The sequence below is a fragment of the Parasteatoda tepidariorum genome, chromosome 12 (assembly GCF_982258835.1).
Source record: "Parasteatoda tepidariorum strain Cologne lab strain chromosome 12, Ptep-v5.0, whole genome shotgun sequence".
NCBI classification, from domain to species: domain Eukaryota; kingdom Metazoa; phylum Arthropoda; class Arachnida; order Araneae; family Theridiidae; genus Parasteatoda; species Parasteatoda tepidariorum.
The window spans coordinates 31862335-31886296 of NC_141766.1; the positions used below are offsets into that span (position 1 = coordinate 31862335).

The following is a 23962-nucleotide window of genomic DNA, read 5'->3' on the forward strand; positions in this document are numbered from 1 at the left end:
GGATGATTCACTTTCACTGTATAATAGTAATTATGGGAATTTTTATGGGGATTAATAAAACTTTTTCACGGAGCTTCCGAATGATAATTTAAATCAAAATGATATTTTATGCGTGAAACATATCATTTTCAGAAAATCGTCAAATATGATAATTTTATTGCAAAAAACTCAGAGGAATATTACAAGGAAAATCTTAAAAGCAGGTATTTTTAGGAATTACTTAAGGGACCCTTCTATATTTCAATTAAATAGTCTATGTAATGCACGGTATTTTAAACAACGTAAAGTATTCTATACAATGCATGACTTTCCATACAATGCATGGCATTATATACAATTCCTCGGGATTATATACAGTGTATGACATTCTGCACAATGTATTGTATTCTATTCATTCGCTTTGGCATTCTATACCATAAACAAAAATATATAGGGCCGGGATAGACTGGTTGGCTGGGTGCTGGATTCTTGTTCGTAGAACGGGAGTTCGAATTCAGCCGGCCGAAGACTCCCCGTGTATTAAAAGGTGACTGGTGCACGTTAAATCTGTCGGGTCACAAAGTCCTTTATACTCACATAACAAATTAAACCTCTGGGGGTACTGAGCTGGAGATTGATTGATCTCTGCTTCAGGTCAAAATTCGGATCTATGGCGGATTGAATGTATGTATGAATGGATCCACCCTATAAACGGGTGTGGCTTATGGATGTGATAGAAGTGGAATTCTTGGTCATATATGGCACCATTTGAAAACAAGAACAATCGCACCCCTTGCCTTAATGGTCTACGATAACAGCATACAACAACAAAAGCATATTTTTTAATTATTCTGTTTAATATTTAGTCTGAAAATGTATGTGTATCTCCATACATTTTTCAACCTCTATTTAAATATTTAAAATTTTTTTTGAAAATTCATTATCATTTATTTTAAACTTGTCTTTTAATTGTATTGTACATAATTTCTGTGCTACTTAGACAGAAATATCTTTTAGGTGATGGATATATTTGTCATATTTTTGCATTTCTGTTTGTATGTTTTTTTTTTTTAAATAAAAGTGTAATTAATGTTGTGAAAAGATTTTTATATTCTACAGAATAGATAATTCTCAAGAACTCTTGACATTCAGTACAATGTTTGCATTTTATAATGTGGTAGTAACAATAAAAATCTTCACTAGATAATCAATAGATTTGTGAAAAAGAATATGAATTATATTTGGCTCGAACGCCTTTCAATCACCCCACCGTATTACAAGCTATAAACACGCAACAACTTGTAATGATAAGTCATATTTGTAACACGTCATAATTTTTAAAAATACTTTTAAGTAATATCTGACTCTTTTTGAAAATTTCCAATAAAAAGACCTATTAGAAAGGAAACTATTAACGGAAGCGGAAATTTCCCGGAAAGTTTACAATCTCAGGGAAAAATTTTAGGAAATGATTAATTTGAACTTAGAGCATTGTATTGGTGTTTTGAAATAAATCGATAATCATGAGTTGTATCAAGCATAATGATTGGTCATATCCACGTCATTATTGATTTGCAATGTAAATTTTAAGTACGTAGATTCCCATATGTGAAATAAATTCAACCCTGCCGTCATAATCATATCGTCATACTAATAATGCTGAATTACGCAATAAGTTTATTTTACAATTCGTTGGTTATTCATTTAAAAGTTTCGTAGTAGTGGAAATTGTTTTTCTCCCAAAAATAACAACACATAATCATAAACGTTCTAATCATGATACCGAAATGTTTTTAATCTAAAAAAACATAACATAACCTATACTTAGTTTCTATAATTTGAATAAATAGACAAAGTTCAAAATAAGATAATGAACGTAGCTTAATACACGTGTTTAAGAGGCTGAACTAAGATATGAACTTAAGAAGATGGACATAGCATTTTATTCTATTTTTAAACTACACTGTAAAAGATTCCGGTTGAAATTGCGGTAACCGGCACTCATCAGGGTGCCGATTCTTTTTATTGTAAAATCCATTTTTATCAGAACATGCTACGTAACAAAAATTCGATGTACCGTAATTTTTACAGTAATAATTAACGTAAAATCACCGAATCACTTTAATTAAATAAATATTATTATGGAATTCAAGGCATACTATTTTACGGATGATGATCATCAGGGTGCCGATTCTTTTTATTGTAAAATCCATTTTTATCAGAACATGCTACGAAACAAAAAACTCGATGTACCGTAATTTTTACAGTAATAATTACCGTAAAATCACCGAATCACTTTTATTAAATGAATATTACTATGAAATTCAAGGCATACTATTTCACGGATGATGATTTGATACTTTATACCGTAATTTGATATTTTATACCGTGATATGTATCGGATTTTTTTTACAGTGTGATATTGTTACAATTGCATTTTAAAGGGACAAATAGTGATTATGAATGAATTCGTAATGCATAAATTACTTTGTACATACTTTTTATCTGAGTTTATATTCAACACATTTTAAAGGCATATAGTTTTTTCTAAAACTCGTGGTACGTAATGATTAGTTTTAAGTTTAAAATAATGAAAGTGAATTTTGAAATTGATTTGGTTCACGGCTTTTTCTAGAGCAACGTTCACAGTAATTGGTGCAACGCAGAGTTGCTGCTACTTTGCACCAAGTAGTGTGAAATTATATCTTTGATATTTCATAACACTACGAACTATCTTTGGTTTACGGTGCAGTGTAACACACGAAGAACCATAAATCATCGGTGGTGTTTCATTACACCACTTTTGGTATAAAATAGTTTCCACCATTCTTGGTGTTAGGATACACTAAAATTTTTTACAGTGTAGGTGTTAAAAAATCTGGTCCATTTTTAAAATAGGCTAACGCATTTTGCACTTTTTTCACTTTATTTTATTGATTGTTTGATGTCCATTTTGTCCATGTTCATTTTTTAAAACTTGAATTTTGAGCTATGTTTGATTTCTTCAACTCGCTTTTCGAACTCTGACCCAGACAACAAAGAGCTGGTGTTGGTGTTTCATTATACCAAGAACTATCCTTGGTTCTTGGTGCAGTGTAACACCAAGAACCATGAGTCACCCCTGGTGATTTACTACAACACATTCAGTATAAGAAAGTTACCACCTGTTGTATAAAAAAGTTGGTGCAAAAAACCATGAGTCAATTTGAACCATGAGTCACCCATGGTGATTTACTACATCACATTTAGTTTAAGAAAGTTACCACCTGTTGTATACAAAAGTTGGTGCAAAAAAGTTGATATTAAGTATTAAAAATCTGGGTTAATTTTTCATTCATTTGCTGTATAAAAAAGTTGGTATAAAGTTTTAAAAATTTTGGTTCATTCATCAATCTGTTGCATTTCGTATTATGTTCAATTTATTTAATATTATGTTCGATGAGCATTTTTGGTAGCCTGCATTAACTTGAATTATGAGCTATCTCTGATTTCTTAAATTCTTTTTTAAAATCTTTTTTAAAACAATAAGTTTTTCCTAGATATTAGTTGCCGTTGAACAAAGAATTTGAATGATGATTTTATTTTCTGATGAACTAAATATAAATGCCTAATATTAAAATTTTTTTTCTTCTGAATGTGTCTTAAAGGTTAAAATACATTTTTTAAAATTTTCTAAGTAAGCTAAATAAAATAGAATAATACCAGATAGTCAATTTCATATAATATATAGTACTTCCGACAGTCGGGAACTAAAACATCTTCAAAATGCTTATTAAATTTCGTGAAATAAATTCCTATCCAAATTTAGACTTTCCGTCCTTTAAGGGTAAAACTCCCTTTATTATAGAATTCTTTTTAGACTTAAATATTGAATTGATTGAAATATGTGTTGCTATTCCTGGGTTGACGCAGAATTTAACGTTTATCTTATAAGTATTTGATCCTTCACATTAGAATAAATTATTTTACTTATTTATTTTCTTTAACGAAATTCCTTTTATAATTTGAAGTAAACAATATGCAAATTGCATACAAATTAAGCAAAAATTGAAACTAAAGAAATATTAAAAAAAATAAAATTAAGAAAAACATGGCGTTTGTTGTTATCAGATATTAAAGAAAAGCTTACGTTATCGGCTATATGAATAATAAGTTTCTCAGAATTTCCTTAACTTCACTGAGAAAAAAAATTCTTTTAAAATTACCGTTGTGTACGATTATTAAATTTCTAGTAAAAAAGACCCATAATTTTTGTCAATGAAACCAAAATATGAGGTATACTAACTACTCATTCAGTAACTTTTTAGTCTATATAATTTGCTGGGAATTCTGATTTTCAAAGTTTTTATGACCACGCATTTAGTAAAAAAATACAAAATTGAAAAGTAAATTTAATCGAATAAATGATTTTTATACCATGCTTTATGGTATCATGATTAAGCTATCAAATTTTATCACATTTACCAAATTTTATAGCTTATTATAACACAATATTTAATCGCTAATTTTAAATAAATTTTTGCAAAAGCGCTTTGATAAAAGTAACCAAGCTTTTAAGCGTTCCCATAATGTCTTAAAACTCCAATTATATAATGAATTTGAGAAGTAAAAAATGTTGAAGATAATTGTCCTATCAATATAAGAATAATTAATCATAACTTAAGTTGTTATTCAACTTATGCCTAAGCAAGTAAAAGAGCTCGTGATAAAACAAAAAGAAAATTCTATTTTTAGATGTCCTTTTCATAAAGAAGAGAAATGCCAAAGGAAATTCCCTCTTTTTAAGTCGATTGAGGTTTAACGATGTCGTAGAATAAGAAATATTTCTGAAAATGATTATACGACAAAATTACACAATCATTATTGAAGTGGGACATTTAAAGTCTGAAGCCGGTTTAGTATTATCAATTAAAACGGTAAAGTGATTCTGTAGTAAAATTGTAAAAATATGTTGGGGAAATTCTTATTACATTGCAGGATTTTTTTTTCGTAATTGATTCAAGTTCATATCTTTACTGAAAAAATATGGTTATGATAAGAATAATTATTAAATAGAAATTCGGTTTTCTAAAATTGTATTTTTGATGTTAATGAAAACATTAAGTGCAAAAAAATCTATATAAAATGAGAATTATTGCGCTAGAATACGTATTATTTTGTTTTCTTAGCATCAAACTTTTTGGAAAAAAATATTTCTAAAGATGATTATACGGAAAAATTACACAATCACCATTGAAGTGGGAATTTTAAAGTCTGAAACGGGTTTAGTATTATCAATTAAAACAGTAAAGTGATTCTATAGAAAAATTGTAAAAATATGTTGGTGAAATTCATATTACATTGTAGGAATTTTTTTTTTCGTAATTGATTCTAGTTCATATCTTTACTGAAAAATATGGTTATGATAAGAATAATTATTAAACAGAAATTCGGTTTTCTAAAATTGAATTCTTGATATTAATAAAAACATTAAGTGTAGAAAAAAACTATATAAAAAAATGGGAATTATTTTTCTAGAATTTGTATTAATTTTTGTATTCTTAGTATCACTATATATATATATATATATATATGATTAAGCGTGAAAATTTTAGAATAATTATGAAGAAAAATTTCCAAAGTTTCATTTTTAGTGCTTACTTTGGGATAAGTCTATTTTTATAAACTAAGAAGAAAAAACTATGGTTATAACTACCAGAATATTGTAGTATGTGACTCCTGGCTCTACGAGAACACCAAAAAGCTCCTTTTTATTGAAGAGCTTTGATAATGAATTTGGTGAAATTAACTATAAAATATGGTTTTGTGATGAGGGATGAAATTTTGTAGATGGGGAAGAGTTCGGTAATTTTATCATGATACTCTATAGCATGGCATAAAAACTATTTATTCACTAAAATTTACTTTCAAGTTTCGTATTTTTTACTAAAGTGATAATGAGAACTATAAGTTTGTAAACTGGAATCTTCGATAAACCGTTAATATATTATCTGAAAATTTACCAAATTAATGGTTTAAATACCGTATATTTTGGTTTTATTTTCCGGAATTTATATATATATATATATAATTTTTTTTTTTTTACCAGAAATGTCATAAACATACAGATTGGTAATTTTACCATAGTTTCTTTCTCCGATACAAACTAGCCCTCGTCTAGTACTTATTGAGTCTAATGCGTTTTTGAAATAAATAAAAAATATTAGCACAAAAATCTCTCGCTTTTAGCCTGATGGAAATATGGTTCTTAGTCATGATTTGTCTGGGTTGGTGGGAATATCTTCTCCCAACCTTGCGATCAAATCGAGATGGGTAAATAAGGAGTTTTATTAAACCATGTTTTTGTTGAGTAGTATCCTGTAATCTTGTTTGAGAAAACTCATTATATCGTTATTATTGTTCATATTTTCACTGTATTACGAATGCATCAAATTTGAATGATATTACGGTTTAACGCGTTTCAATTTTTTTTAACAGTGCATAACAGCATAATGTTTTTTTTAGCAAAAATTTTTTTCGTAACAATTTTAAGAATATATATCACAATCGAATTACCTACAATTTTTTAACAAAATATTTTTTAAAATAAAGAATAACCAATTTCTCTTTATATTTATGCTAAAAGTTCTTAAAAGCATTGTGAAGGCAAAACTTTTAATTCTAGCGTTAAAAATTTTTAATTCTAGAGGAATGCGTGAAGCTATACTATCGTACAGATTTTTCGTACCTTTATTATTGTGCTATGTTGAACAAGATTAGCATACATATTAATTCTTGTTAAATTCGATTGCACTATATAATAGTTTATTTTTAACGAAAAAAGTTTTAAATTTAAAGCACTATTAAATATTAAAGAATTTTGTCCTATATTAAGATTTAAAGTATCAATATTATGGTTTGGTTTCCAACCACAATTATAATGCTAATCAGATTTTGTATAGCATTTATATGGTCCTAAGTTGAACTATATATCTTGCAAAAATTTTTACTTTTATTTTATTTTATAACCGGCGCTGAACAGCCGACCCACACTTTAGGGTTTACAACTACTAACGCTCAACTCGGTACCCAAGTGATTTTGAACCCCATCCAGAAGACAAGGGAACTCCTGAATCAAGAACTTTGCCTTCGTGGAGGATTTTTGATGGAACTAATAAGCATTTGCGCTACATGGAGAGGAAAACCACGAAAACCTCTTACGGTTTGCCTGACGGCAAGGGGACACTAACCCATGATCCGTCTACCACTGATGATATTCTACTTCACTGTGGTTAGTGCAAGCCGGCTGCGGAATTCGAATCGACCAATCATCGCTGGGATTCGAACCCGGTTCACCTCATTGGAATTCGAGCGCTCTATTTCCCTGAGCCACCACGGCTAGCAAATTTATACTTGTAAAATTTCATTATACAATATTTGGGTACTTTTTAAACGAAGAAAGGGTTAAATTTAATGTCTTAACTTTGAAAAAGCTTCGCTTGATATTATGATTCATATTACCGACAGTATGGATAATTTTTGAACCATATTGGGAAGATTTTGTATAAAATTTATATGGTCCTAAGTTGAACTATATTAATAAATTCTTGTTTAATTTGATTGCATGACTTTATGGTTTAAGTTGGAACGAAAATATGAATAGTAAGTGCTTTTTTAATCGTAGGGCGAATCTAAAGCCTTATTATACTGTAAAGAATTTTGCATGATATTATGATTCAGAGCACCGATTATATGTATAATTTTTTAACCATATTCTTAATATCGGGCAGATTTTATGTAACCTTTATATGGTTCTTTTGTAATTTTTATATGGTTGAACTATATTATCCTGCAAATAAACTCTTTTATTCGGCTTTATGGTTTGAATTGAACAGAAAGATGATTGAATTTAAAACCTTATTAAATTTAGAAAAAAATCTACATGATGTTGCGATTCAAGTACTTATAAAACAGTGAATTTCAAATCGAATTTCGTGAAAGTGCGTATTAAACACATAACGTATGTAAAACATTTTAAATAAAAATAAAATTGAATCTTTTAAATAAAATTTGTTTTGTTAAGAAGATGAAAAGTTCAAAAAAAAATTTAAATTTTTTCATGCTAATCACTCAATATTTATCCAAATTAAATTTTTATTAGCGTTTGATTTCTGCTAAAATAAAACTGCTTACAAAAGATCTTTGCATTTATGGTCCAAAGGTGAATCATATTATGATGCAAATAAATACTTTTTAAATTTACTTATCCTCCGACCAGGTGGCCGAGTGGTTAGCGTATCTGACTACGGAGCCATTGGCCGCAGGTTCGAATCCTTCTCAGGGCAAGGATGTTCCTTTTTCTCTCTGTGTTCTATGTCCTTTCCTCTTTGTGTGTGAATGTGATCCGCCCTATAAACGGGTTTGTGGTTGTGTGACGTGGGCGACGCTGCTCCACCGCCGTTGTTTCGCCACAGGTGCCCACTGGGTAACGAGAAGAGAGTAGCATTTCTGTGGCCATTGGGACAAACCCCAAGTGCCCACCATTAAAAAAAATTACTTATCCAATTTTGAGGTTCTAGTTGAACAGAAAGACTATTAAATTTAAAAAGAAATTTTCGTGATATTGTGATTCAAGTACTGATATTAGGGTTCAATTTTGAATCGTATTTCCTGAGAGTGTATAATCAGAACATAACTTATGCAAATCATTTAAAAATAAAGTTGAGTCTTTTAAATTATAGCTGCTATGTGGAGAAAATTAAATGTTAAATACAAATTTAGATTTTTTTAATGCTAATGATTGATCACTTATCCAAATGAAATTTTAATTAGTGCTTGATTCTTGCTAAAATAAAACCGCTTAAAACAAATCTTTACATGTATATGGTCCAAAGTTGAACTATATCATGGTGCAAATAAACACTTTAAATTTTACTTATCTAATATTATGGCCTTAGGTGAACAGAAAGTTGATTAAATTTAAAATCGCATTCAATTTAAGAAGAAATTTGCACGTTATTGTGATACAAGTACTGATATTAGAGTTCAATTTTAAATCGAATTTCGTGCGCTCAGAGCATAACTAATGCAAATTATTTTAAAGAAAAATAAAGTTGAGTCTTTTAAATTAAAGCTGATTTGTTGATAAAATTAAATGTTCAAGAACTTTTTAATCTTAATCATTGAATACTTATCCAAATGAAATTTTGACTTCTGCTAAAACAAAACCACTAACAACAAATCCTCACACGAATGATGTTTAAAAGGGAATTTCCATACTTATATTTCCGTATTAACGACAAGAATTTACGGTTACAAATTTCCGACATTCCTTATTTCCCTTTTAGAAAAATAAAGAAAAGCCTGTCTCGAATTCGCCCAAAGAATGAAGTTGAAATTGATGGCGAAATTCCTTATCGTTCCCAGAAGTTTATTTTCTTAGCGGCTTTTATCGCACTTCAAATAATCAGCTCTGTTTGAATCCTCAACCATTTAATTAAGGAATGTGTTAACAGATTTAGTTGGGAAACTGAAGAACTTTGCTTTATTAATGACAAAATGTTATCCGATTGAAGTTGGTATTTATTCTTGAACATCGAATCGAACATGGCTTTTACAAGAAAACGACATATTTATTTTTGCTTCTGTTGAGTTTTTTTTAAAGATAACAAGTATTTTACGATCAGTTTATCTTCATGTTTTCATTTGCAAAGTGTTGTATAAAATAAACTATTAAATAAATATGAGTTTAATGGTAGATTTATCATCGTTTTGCTTATCTGATAGATAATATTTAAAAATATTTAAATTAGAAAGAATGAGTTCATTGAGTTCTTGGTACTAACCCATTAATGCAAACACTTTTTTTTAGGGTTAGTTCTGAAAACGTTACTGAAATTTACAGAGTTATCACAAAGATTCGTTCTTTTTTTTTTAAATTCCTTTTAAAATATTCATTTTATTATTGTTATAGAAGTATTTTACGATCAGTCTATCTTCATGTTTTCATTTGTAAAGTGTTTTATAAAATAAACTATTAAATAAATACAAATTTAATCACAGATTTATTATCGTTCTGCTTATTCGATGGATAATATTTAAAAATATTTAAATTAGAGAGAATGAGTTCATTGAGTCCTTGGTACTAACCCATTAATGTAAACGGTCTTTTTTAGAGTTAGTTCTGAAAACGTTACTGAAATTTACAGAGTTATCACAAAGTTGTATTTTTTTAAATTCCTTTTGAAATATTCATTTTATTATTGTTAGTACATAACAAAGCTTTGACTTATAATATAGACTTTCTAATTTTCAACTCAGACTGAAATAATTTTTATATTATTAAGGAGAAAGCTGAATTAGTTAATTAATTAGTTAGTACATACAAGAGTGGTAATTTTACCGGAATTTTTTCTTCGTGTAAAATCCGTTTTGCCATAAAATTTATTTTCATTGAAAATTTTTTAACCGCAATTTTGATAGTAACATTTATTTAGTTACAGTGATTCAGTGATTTTACAGTATTACTGGCACGCAGAATGTACTTATCGTCGTAATTTAATCTGGAATTTCTTACAGTATTGCCTACTTGATAAGTACGTTTCAGCTATGACGGAATTTTCGATTTGTTACTCTCCTTCGAATAAAAAAATTGCATAAGAAGATGTATATGCTTTTTAAAAATACAATCAGTTAAAAAATGAAACCATTAAGTTAAAATACCTTCTGTCTGAAAATTAATGTGACATGGCATGACTTTTTCTTTTAGAATTGTAGGTTTTAGTTTAAAAATATTTTGACAGATGGCGTTGTAAGTCTTTCTATTATTTTTTCCGTCTCGTTTAAAAAATATATCCCTTGAAGTCAAGCATCACTGGCTGCGGTCAGTGTGCGGGTGGGTGACCACTTGGATCAGTCTGCGTAGGGACCGAGGGTGTGCGGTATTGGTCCTCGTTAAACTGTGCTACCGTAAAGTGCTCGACTTCGGGTGCAGGTCGGCTGGCTACCGAAGTGGTGCCATCCCCTCCGCAGAGGATCAAAATTGTGATGGCATGTCTTCGGATCATCCTCCGGGATGTTTCCCAGACCGTCGCCAATAGCCCATTGTGCAGTTCTAGTGCGACGTAAATTAACAACAATAAAAAGTATATAAGTTTCGTTCTCTGATTACAACCGATGATAGTGTCTTATAAACATTTAGAAAATATTGTGATGTGATTTTCATGCATTGATAAATTTTAAAAGCTAGTTATGGTATTTCTTTCATTTACAGGTTCATATCTGCTGCAAGATGCGTAGAAAAAATTTTGAACAAAAACAAGAACGTTGGGAAAGGTTTATGCTCCGATACAAGAATTTGCTGAAAAATTTGCTTTTAACCACGAATTTTATAATAATAAATTCGTTAGAAAACGTTAGTTTAATTTAGAGCGCGTTGTATTAAGTGTTATGAATTCCATTACAACATAAAACACAGAAAATCCTATTTTTTTTCTTCAAAAAATTGTTATTTTGAAACAATTAAACCGTCAACTTGTAAAATAATAAAGTTTTGGATATACTAGAACTCTTAAGAATGAATAACGTAAAAAATTACTAACATAAAGGCATTATTGTCTTTGGAAATATTTCAAATATGCAGTCATATTAGTTGATAGTGAAATATATATCCAGATTTGTAGATTTTCATACAAGTATCTTTTCTTGAAAAAGAAATATTTACTTTTAATAATAACATTTTGAGTACTGCTTAATAGAAATTCCGACATGCAATAGATTAATACTAATATTTATTTATTACGAGTTGAATTATTTCTTTGAAAGCCATTTTTATTCTTCCTGTAATTGATTTCTTTCTAATAATAGGAATTTTATTAACCATAATTTCTCTGTAAGCATTAATTTATTAAAAATTAATTAAAATATTTATTTGAACTGTTATAATATTTTCCAAATGAAATCAAATCCTAATAGTTAAGCAGTTAAAATATTTTTCATTAATATAGAGTAATTATCATTTTTATTATAAGCTGCAATATGATACACTGTAAAAAGTTTTGATTCAAATTACTGTACAAAGTACCAGCACTTGGGGTGCATAATTTGTAAAATCCATTTTTACCGAGAAATACTGTTCCGAAATTTTTACGGTAATATTTATTTAACTAGATCAATGGCGAGTATTTTATGACGAGTATTACTGTAAAAATTACGGTTTACCAGATTATCTGCTTCGTAACATGCTCCGGTAATTTTACTAAAAAAAGTTGGCCGGGAAGCCTGGTTGGCAGAGCGCTGGATACGCGTTTCAAAGAACGGGACTACGTATCCAGCCGGCCGAAGACTTCTCGTGTAGTAAATGGTGACTGGTACACGTTAAATCTGTCGGGTCACAAAGTCCTCCATGTTTCCTTAACAAATCAATACCTCTGAGGGTACTGAATTGGAGATTGAGTATTCTCTGGTTCAGGTCAAAATTACGATATGTGGGTGTATGGATGTATGGGTCCGCCCTATCAACCGGTGTGACGTATCAGTGTGACAGAAGTCGATTCTGGGCGATAGATGGCGCCACTATAAAACAAGAACAATCGCACTCTATCTGCCTTAATGGCCGACAACAACTACTAAAAGTACAGTCATCCTGAGTGCTTTTTACTGCAATTTGATTCGGATTTTTACAGTGTAGGTTCTGGAGTTGAAAGGTATATGGAAATGAAATAAAATAAATTACATTAAAAAAAGTTATTGTACTACATGAAGAAGATTGTTGTTAGGCTGATTTTTGACATTCACAATAATTGTCCATATAAAGAGGAACGTAAATTTACCGTACTAAAGTAAGCTTCATGTAGCTGTTTAGGTTCGGAATTTTCTCTAAAAATATAGGCAATCTACGCTTTTTGTTAAATGAAAGTTAACAAACTTTTTTATTATCTAAGGGATTGCTTGAAATGAAAGTTGTCAAAGCTATTTCTTTCTTTCATGTAGTTTCAGTTTTGTTGCCGTGCATATCAGCTAAACTCAAATTTATTTCAGTTTATGTTGAGTTAATTTATATATTTAGAGCTTTCGTCGTGAATTCATTAATTTTTGGATTAACATGTTGAGTTGGTGTTGTATTTGTCCCTTGCCAGACATATGGACCAGTTTAAAACATGGAAAAATACTTTTCTTATCCAAAGAAAATTGAGGAACTTTTGTTCAATAAAGTGATAATAAGTTAACAATTCCTATCGTAGATTAGAAATTTTAACGTTTATTTCTTAAGTTTTTTTGAAAGTTAATAAGTTACAAAGTAAATATTCAGACTCCTTTTGATGTTACGTTACTTCTTTAAGAGTTGGTGGCCCTCAGATCACCATTGATTTTGCAATTTGCCTTAACATCGTTTCTGCATCAACATAGAATTTTCAATGATAATTTTATTACTTACTTTCATTTTCAAAACAGTAGATTTGATTTTTAAAACTAAACATTGCATACAAATTAAGCAAATCAATTAATTAACGTTGTGTTTTTTTTATTTTTTTATTGATAGGGAAACGCATAGCTAAAAATTTAGTCATTTAAAAAAAAAAATTATAATTAAAAGTATATTTTCTCATAGTTTAGGAGTTTCAACTTACATTTATTTAAATTGTTTAAAAGTTTACTTTTTAGAAGTTATAAAGTAACTAATTAGCTTGTAGCTTTCTTTTAGTAAGAAAGAAAACAAATAAAATCGTAAAATAAATAGTTTTTAATTCTGTTGATTATTGCTATGGACATAATTTTGGAATTTTGATTTGAAATCGATTGACTTAATTTGGAATCGATTAACACTCGTCATTCAGGTATCAGTAAGGCAGATTTGTTGGCCACTCTTCCAAAGGCACCATATTAAGGTATTCGTCTATTTTCGACGACTGTTTTGTGAAATATTAGTATAAAATTAATAAAAAAACTAGTTTATTTGTTTTATTATGAGTAAAAATCATAAAACTAGAAAAAAAATTATCATTATTATTATCCATTGATGGTCAGCTAAAAATCTCAGTTATTTTTTTAAAAAAAATTACAATTAAAAATATATTCTCTCATAGTTTAGGAGTTTCAACTTACATCTATTTAAATTGTTTAAAGTTTATTTTCTAGAAGTTATAAAGTAACTAATTAGCTTGTAGCTTTCCTTTAGTAAGAAAGAAAACAAATAAAATCGTAAAATAAATAGTTTTAATTCAATTGATTATTGTTCTAGACATAATTTTGGAATTTTGATTTGGAATCGATTGACATGATTTGGAACTGATTAACACTCGTCATTCAGGTATCAGTAAGGCAGTTTTGTTGGTCACTCTTTCAAAGGCACCATATTAAGGTATTCCTCTATTTTCGACAACTGTTTTGTGAAATATTAGTTTAAAATTAAAAAAAAACTAGTTTAATTGCTTTATTATGAATAAAAACTAAAAACTAGCAAAAAAAAAATCATTATTTTCTTTTTATGTGGCCATGTTTAGATAAAAAAATAAGGCATTTTTTGCATATACGCTGAACATTGTAAAAACATTTCGAGAGCCTAAAACGGGAAATACTTTGAGTATTTTATTTAGAAGGCTACTAAATATGTTTTAAACTATTATCCTAAAATCAAGTGCATATACTACTGAGTTAGGTATCAATGCAGTGAAAGAAGCAAGTTTTTAAAAATTGTCTCCGAGAGAAACATGCATAAAAATTGAAATTCAATTTTTTATTTTTAGTCTGTTGTTTAAATCATGTGTGCTATTATCATAAGCACTCCTGAAAAGTTGTAAATAATTACTTTTAAAGCAACATGAGAAATTATGTTTAAGGTGGTGTAAAGTGTGAAAAAATTTGAAATTGAGATAAACGTATTTACGGTCTTAACCTCATTTGTCTATCCACTGTTTTCATCTTGCTCAAAAACTGATGCAACTTTGTACATAATTGAAATAAAAACAAAACTAAAATAATTTTAGAATTCTAAGAGTACAGAGATTCTAAACTTATAATAAACTTTAATTCGAAAATTTTGCCCAGAATGATTTTTTTGCTTTAGTCAGATGCCTTAGTAGGCCAACGCTGTTCCCACATAAAGGACAGATAGTACAGAGAATAAAAGAACACCCATGCCTTGTCTGGCAATCGAACTCAGGACCTTCCTGATGTGACGTCAGTTCCCTGACTACAACACATTCCGATCGGCATGATTTTGAAAATTAAAAATTGTATGCAAATTAAGCATATACTATATTAATTAACGTTGTGATTTCTTTATTTTTTAATTGATGGGAAAACGCATAACTAAATACTTAAGTCATTCTTTTTTGAATTACAATTAAAAATATGCCCTCTTACAGTTTAGGAGTTTCAACATCAATAGATTGAAGTTTTTTAAAGTTACTTTTAAAAGCTACAAAGTAACTATTTAGATTGCAACTTACTTTTAGTAAGGAAAAAACAAACAAATAAAATCCCCAATTATCATATATATTAGTTTTCTATGGTTTATTCGTAAACCCTCTCGGGAGGGACAGTAAAACCTCTCGGGAGGGACTATTCTCCGTTCCACAGTAAAATGGTCCTTGATGGAGGTTGGTAGTTCTTAGAAGTTACCTCCATTGACTTCAAAATTGTTATCGAAAGTACATGATTTTACAAAAACGATTTCAATTTTAGTCAGTATAATTTTCTTGGTGCGGAAATGCTACTGTTGGCGTCATGAAAAGACGGATCTGTGAATAAAATTTAGTGTATATAAAAATACTTCCTACTGATTTAATTACGTGTAAAAACATATTTACTAATCATGAGGGATAAAGCTATTTTAAATAAATAAACAATTATGATTTTTGTTAAAGTTTGCATTTAATTTCATATCATAAAAATTAGTTACTTCAAAAGATGAGAAATGAATTGTTTGTTTGAGATGCTTGTTTTTTCTAAAATAACTTTCTAACTTAACTTTCAATTATGAAAGTAAACCATTGATGATATGAGGTTGCATCGTAAAAAAGAGCTCTCTAAATAAGAGCCTCACTCAAATATTTTGAATGCATTTAAATCTACTAATTGGTTTTGTTTAATTTTTTGTTTTGATATTTTTTCGTGTTTCCTTATTTGACCATTTCCGCATTTGGTTCCTCATTTCTGCCCGGTCGTTGGGAGAGGTTTTATTGTTCTCACCAAAAGGTTTTCTTCAAGACAAAGCCCATTGAAAAAATTCCGTGCCTCCTAAAATACGTCGCAAGGAGAGGTAGTCGCTACATAGAGATGGTCGCTATATAAACATGGTCGCTGCATAGAGGTGGTCGCTACATAGAGGTGGTCGCTATATAAACGTGGTCGCTACATAGAGGTGGTCGCTACATAGAGGTGGTCACTACATAGAGGTGGTCGCTACATAGAGGTGGTCGCTATATAAACGTGGTCGCTACATAGAGGTGGTTGCTACATAAAGGTGGTCTTTCCAGGAGGTTTCACTGCATTAATAATAAACAGATAATGTTGTAATTCTTACCTTAAACTTGTGAGTAAGTCCATAACGATTAAGAAGATCATAAGCCAAGTATCTCAGACCTTGTCCATGCGCTTTTTCGTTTAAACTAAACACATCGAATGAGTAATCATCGATACCCTAAAATAAAATAGTTAACAGTTTATAATTTAATTAACACTAATGTTTAATGTTATTATTTCAAAATTGTTGAACACCTTACACAAAATCATATTAATTTAAACTTGTGGTTAACAGATATATTTAATCAAATAGATTGTGTGTGGTAGAAATTAATCCGATGACTGTCTTTCTCAGATGAGCGAAGCTCGATATTTGTCCGTCACTGTTCGTAAAGTCGTTCGTTTATTCGCGTCAGAGTTAATGTGGAAACGCTATTGCGAGTTAAATGGAACGATGTCGTATGAGAGAATCTCAATATCTGTCAATCCCGGTTCGTAAAGTATTCGTTTGTTTATATGGAAACGCTATTGTGAGTAAACTGGAACAACTAGACAAATCTAACAATAAAAAATCTGAAGGTAGCAATTATTTCTAAATGCACCAAGCTTTGTTTTTGCATAGATATGAAGAGCGCAGGCCACAAAAGTGACAAACCACATTTTTTTCTAAAACTGGAGTCTTTTTCCTTTACACAGAGAAAAAAAGTACGGTCAAAGCTATCATAATAAGACAAAATTTACCGTGTTTCTGGCTCTATATGATACTAAGAAGCTAGGTAATTTTTATAGTACTCCTTTGGTAATTATTAGCAATAAAATATGATTTGATAATGTGTGATAAAAATTTGGTAATTGTGGTAAAATTTGGTAGTTTTATCAGAATACCTTAGGGCATGGCATAAAAACCATTCATTCAAATAAATTTACATTTCAATTTTGTATTTTTTTGAAACAAGAACTATAATTTTGAAAACCAGAATTTTCGGTAAACTGTTACCATATGAATTAACAAATGAATTGCTTAAATACCGTATATTTTTGTTTTTATTACCAAAAAAAAAAAGTATTTTTTTACCAAAAACTTCATTACCATATAGCACGATAATTCTAGAAGAATCTTTTTCTCTGTAAAGTATTTTTAACTTGTAAGTATTTTAAAAGCTTCCAGAATTTCTACTAATTGGAAGAATACTATACAGTTATTGGCAAACTGGAAATCGTGGTAATTTTAATCAAAACGTTTTCCGGAACAATCTGAAAAATGTGGCTTTTCTTTATATTTTGTCTAGCCATTCATATGTACTGCAGATGAATGACTAAATCATTAATTCCTCACATTTATTGTATAGTACCGTTGTTGCTATGTAATAAATGTAAAAGCTTATAGTACCATTGTTACTATAAATTTTTAAAGGTCTTCTAAAATTATATTTGGAAGGACGGATTCTTCTCTTGGCTTTAAAACGAGACGCATACAATACACTGTTAGAAATTTCACGAAAAAGTTGGTTAAACAACAATATATTTAATTGTTATTTTACCATATTCAAACAAAGCTGTCAAACAACCATAAATAAAACGATGCTCAAGTTGTTAACTGTGAGAAAAACTGTTTATTAACTGCTTTCACCTAATACGGTTGAAGAACCAGAATTTTACCGCACTAACTAAGCCTACCTAATTGAGCAGCTTAGTTCCTTGCAACTGCGTACGTATTCTAGCCAAGAGGGCTAACCTGTCAGTCTTATGATCGACAGAACTCAGGTTAGAGTCCCAGCGTTGACACCACGCAGTATTTCTTACATTCCCTTCAACACATGAAGAGTTTTCAGAGTCCTGCACTCTCCAATTTGTTTTCTGATTCCCCCAATGCCCATTATCTAACAAAAAACTTAACTCTTATGTCCAGTTAAAAATTTTTTTTTTACCGATTTGAAACCATGCTAGTTTTAAATGGTTAAAAACCGTATCGCTTTGTATTCATGGTTTTATAATCATACTAGTTATAAACGGTTCCAAAACCGTAAAGGTAAAAAATGTTCTTTACCTTAAACTTTACGGTTTCAGGTTTACGGTACTAGTTATAAACGGTTTCAAGACCGTAAGGGTAAAAACTTTTCTTTACCTTAAACTTTACGGTACTAGTTATAAACGGTTTCAAAACCGTAAAGGTAAAAAAGGTTCTTTACCTAAAACTTTACGGTGCTAGTTATAAACGGTTTCAAAACCGTAAAGGTAAAAGATGTTCTTTACCTAAAACTTTACGGTACTAGTTATAAACGGTTTCAAAACCGTAGAGGTAAAAAATGTTCTTTACCTTAAACTTTGATGTACTAGATATAAGCGGTTTCAAAACTGTAAAGGTAAAAATGTTCTTTACCTTAAACTTGACGGTACTAGTTACAGACGGTTTTAAAACTGTAAAGGTAAAAAATTATCTTTACCTTAATCTTTATGGTTAAATGGATGGATTAACTGCTTGGATGGACTGCCTGTTATTTTACCATAATTTTGGGATGAAAATTCTAACTGTGCATGTTTAAAGAGCAGTAAAAAAATCTATGCAATTTGGAAGCAATTAAATAATTAAGTATATAAGTTTTAATTATTGTCCCGTTTTAAACAGATATTAATTAAAAAATATTTTTAGATATAATTTTAGAAAAATATTTTCGAAAACAGGCATTGTCTATTACAAGAAAAAAAATGTTTTAACAAATACTCAGAGGTGTTCTCAATTAAAACAGATGACATAAATTTGATTTTAAAGCTACTTTTTCTCGTTAAGTAAAATATTTTTCTACTCTCTATTACAACGAAAAAAGCATACAATCAAAACAAAATAAATAAAACTTTCACCAAAACCTAACAAAATGTAGTTTTTCAATTTAGGAAATCAAAAGTTCTTTTTTCTGTTGCCGAAACTTTTAATCAAACGATGTTCTTTTTTTAGTTAACTTTAAAACAATTGAGAATGATAGCAAACTAAATTATTCAGGATTTCTTTCAATATCGAAAAAGAATCTTTCTTTTCTTAGTCTTTGCAGACATATTGAATATAAAACAAATCGTTTCAGATTCCCAAGAGAAAAGACGAATATCTTGGTTTACTTAGATTTTGCTTGCTTTCGATTTCCTTTTTATCACGTCAAAGGAATAGCAAGAATAACTTTTTGAAAATTGGACTGAAATTTATTGGTTGAATAACTCCAATTTTTGACTGTAGCACGATAGCAAAGTAAGAATTCGACCAGCTTTTGTAGCTGGTCTCTATAGTTGGAATTTATTAAAATTTTACATTTGATTAAAATTCAAGTATTTTTGGATAATAAATCTCCCGAAGCTATTATTTGGTTCAGTGATACAAATTATATAACTGCTTTCCCCCCAGCTAAATTAGACTAAGAGATTTTAAAAATTTATAACAGAACCAGACAACAAATTCTGCAGCAAATTCACATGATAAGATAGAAACTTTGTCTGCATAAATTCCTGTTTTCAGTTCAAACAGCTTTCAATAGATGGCGTTTAAAGTTGTTGTTACATATGGCTTTATTGGAAATATTAATCCATAAACAATGTTCAGCTTTAAGTGGGCATAAACAAGGAGTAAAAAAAAAAAAAGTAGTAACCTCATAAAGTAGTAAAAAAAGTAGTAACCGCTTAAAGTAGTAAACCTCTAAATTAAAGAAAATAATAAAAATCACATCAGAATTTTTCTAAATTGTTCCAGGAAGGCAAATAACTTTATGATATTTTTTATGATATTTTTTGATTTTATTAATCAGTCAGAACTGGATGGAAACGTTAAAATGCAGCGGAAAACTTATTGAAGACACTTGCAGCGCCGTGTGTCGAGAACTTAATGAGGGAGGCAGAATGCTTGACCTGTCACCTGAGTTTGCTGCAAGATTTTTTTTAACCCCAACTGTTTACTTATTATTCACTTTTGAAAACCGTCAATCTAATTTAGGACAAGCTGTATAATACGCTAAAAAATTTGAACGTGTTAAACAATTCTTTCATTTGTAGAGCTCAGCCCTTTTCACTTATTTAGGTCAAAATAAGTGAAAAATATTATGTTTAGCATTTTATTAATTCATGGTTATGAAATACCACATGAAACGTGGATGTCTTTTTCTGCGTTAAAGGTAAAATCTTCCAAACACTAATTTTTTCAAATTTGCACTTATTTGCAGTTATTTATATCTAAAAGAAACAGTTACTCATCATTGAAATTTCTTTAGATATATTCTAAAGATGCATCGTAAAAAGATAATCCTGACGATATATCATAAAGATAAAGATATCTAAGATATATCCTAAAATGATGACTACACTGTTAAAAATTCCGGTTAAAATGGCGTTGAAAAGTACTCAGGTGCCACAGATTTTTCACAGCAAAATCCATTTTATCATAAAATTTCAAGGAATAAGAAATCTGATAAACTATAACTTTTACAGTAATATTTTCTGTAAATCCATTGAATAATTGTAGTTAAATAAATATTACTGTAAAAATTACTGGACTAAATTTCACGGTAAAAATGTATTTTACGGATACAGCACTCAGGATGCCAGTACTTTTTACCGAAATTTTGTTCGGAATTTCTTTGAATGACTTCTGAAATGTTTTACTTACAGAACTTTTCTTTTAGCATATGCGAGGAATATATAAATCCCATTAAATTAAATAACGAGTACTCCCATAAATTTCCACGTCCGTGAAAAATTGGCCTGATTTAAAATTCTCAGTAAATTTGCACGAAACAAACATTAATTAAAATGTTGTGAGTTCAAGATTTGAGAAATCCGATATTTGAGGTGCAAAGATAGTTAACTATTCAGAATAATGGTTTCTACAATATATGTTTCTTGTAAAACATGCTTATAAAAGAAACAGATTTTTTATGAACTGTCTTTAGAAGTATAAAGCATACGTACCTTTTTGCTGAGAGTACCAGAATCAAGACCCTAGAAAGGGAAAGTAAATTTAATAAAAGTTATATCAATAATTATTTAAATCATTATATCAATTATATTAATTATCCACTTTCTGGGACACATAATCTTGAAAAATGTGAAATTTGTAGATAATTTCGAGAAAAAAATACTAGTGACCTTCTTATAAACATCATCTATTTTATTACGTGAGATAGCTCTTAATTTCTTTTTATCTTTAATCAGTTTCAAGCAATGCTAAAAATTTAAAGACTCATTTTCTCATTGATAACTTGTAAGTTTTTTTAAACTCAAAAACAATGTTTAAATGATAAATGCCTAAATTTTTAATTCATATATTTTAGTTATATTACCTTTATTCGTTTTCAGAAAATTAAAAAATATATTTTGTTGCATTAATTGTAACAGAAAGTAATAAAATGATATATACATGAGATATGCAGTTTATAAATGGTAATGAAATATGCAGTTTTAAACAGTAATGTTGAAAATAAATAAAAAAAAGCATGTTTCTAGGTAACTTTTTTTTTGACTTTTATGAAATCAAGAGGATTATTCCTAAAGATTTTAAGTTTGAAAAAAAAATAAATATCCAAAATGAATAAACCTTTTATATTTCAAAATTTAGAAGTTCTTTTGCTTACTACTAGTGAAAATATCGGTAAATAAATATCAAAAATATCGGTATTTTATTAAGAAGATTTGTGCAGATTAAATCATAACACTTTCAGTTATATAATTTTTTTTATTTTATAACCGTCGTTGAACAGACGCCCCAATTTTTGGGGTTGCGACTACCAATGATCAACTACGTAGTCTTGTAATTTTGAACCCAATCCGGAAGACAAGGGAACTCCTGGATCAAGTATTGGGAGAAATCTGCCTTCGTTAAGGACTTTTTGATGGATTTAACCCGCATTTGCATTAAATGGAGAGGAATACTGCGAGAACCTCCCACGGTTAGCCTGACGGCAAAAGGACTCTAACCCATGATCCGTTTACCACTGAGGATATTTTTACGTCAGCACTGTTGTTGGTGCTAGCCGGGGGCGGAATTCGCATCGACCAGCCATTTCTGGGATTCGAACCCGGTTCACCTCATTCGAAGGCGAACGTTCAATCCCCTGTGTCACCACGGTTCTATATTAATTATTAAAAAAATTATATACATGCATTTTATAATTTTTTTAAGGAATATTAAAACATTTAAAAAGGAGTTTTGCATAGTAATAATTCAGCACTATAATACTGAAAAATCTTAAACTACACGCAATGCTTACAATTTTTCAGAATTATTTTTTTGATTCCTACTGTTTAATTGACAATGCTGTAAGTATGAATGTTTAGCGGTTTCAATATTATTCTCTTAAACAATTGATTGATTAAAAATTTTACACAGAAAAACTTCTTACACAGGATTATAAAATGAGTTGAATTCTTGAAAATTTGTTTAAGTAACAATAATTAAATTAATAAAGTAATGGTGAAATTATGAAGCAAACTAAAATCATCATCATTAAATATGACAGAAACTTTCAAATTAAATTAGAAATAATAATTTGAGTGATATTTAATGCTTAAAATTGCCTAAACTAGTTTTTTTTTCTTGAATTTTTATTCGCTCATAGTGCGTTACAAATGTACAAAATATTATTTTTTTTATTCTCAGAAGAGGACTGATCAAATGTTTATTTTTTTATCAATAAATAAAAATAATTAAAAATGATAGATTTCAATAATTCAAGTTTATCTCTCATAGACTATCTCATAATGTAAGTTATCTCTAATAAGTTATCACCCTACTAATCTAATTCCACTAATAAGTTCTACTAATAAGTTATCTTTCATAATACTACAGCATTATATTGAATAAAAACATACCTTAAGATGAGAGGATATATGACTTGGAATGTAAAATAATGTGGAATTGGACATCCGCCTGTACAATCTGAAAAATAATGTATGTTTATTTGAATTTAAAACAATTTATAGTATGTTCAGTTGAGAAAAATATGTTATTTAAAAATCAAAAATAAGATTCAAAAATGAAGATTACGAGAATAAGTCTCTTCGCAGTTTAAAACCCCCTTTAATTATTGTTTTTGGCCCATTTATGCTCTCTAAAATAAGGTTTAAATATTCGTTTAATATGAAGCTGAAGTCGAATTCTTGACCATCGAGAGCGCCACTGGAAAACAGGGACAATCACACCCCCTCCTCCTTAATGGCCGACAACAACAAAGACAACTTCTGAAGCTGAAATTCAAAGTGGCTTAGATTGAGTTATAATGCAATATTGTACTATTGCAATTATAGTAATATTGAGTACTATTGTAAAAATAGCATTTTGAAAAACGCGATAGGGAATATTAATGCAATATTTCATAAATTCTTTTCATAATTTATTTAGTATATTATTATTAGAAATATTATATTCTCTTATTTCTATTTAATTGACATTTCATTTGAAATAATTTCATAAAGGGAATCAAAAGATTAAATAAATTATGAATTATTGGTTGTATTTAAATATAACCAGAAGTTTCAAAACTCATCACTAATTGGTTATAAAAGTTCC

The 23962-nt window shown here is 29.2% G+C and overlaps 1 protein-coding gene across 4 annotated transcripts in view; it reads right to left on the minus strand.

The window, feature by feature from the left end:
* The window catches only part of LOC107440923 (dual specificity calcium/calmodulin-dependent 3',5'-cyclic nucleotide phosphodiesterase 1A), a 549727-nt gene that overhangs the window by 36870 nt on the left and 488895 nt on the right, over window positions 1-23962 (minus strand). For all 4 annotated transcript variants that reach the window (XR_015430831.1, XR_015430832.1, XM_043040985.3 and 1 more), the window contains 3 exons: window positions 23266-23332; window positions 21367-21396; window positions 16484-16600 (listed from right to left, as the gene is read on the minus strand). Coding sequence is in view for 2 of the 4 variants with exons in the window: in XM_043040985.3 (XP_042896919.3) it covers window positions 16484-16600; window positions 21367-21396; window positions 23266-23332 (214 nt within the window). In the remaining 2 variants the exon portion in view is untranslated. The remainder of the gene's footprint in view (window positions 1-16483; window positions 16601-21366; window positions 21397-23265; window positions 23333-23962) is intronic.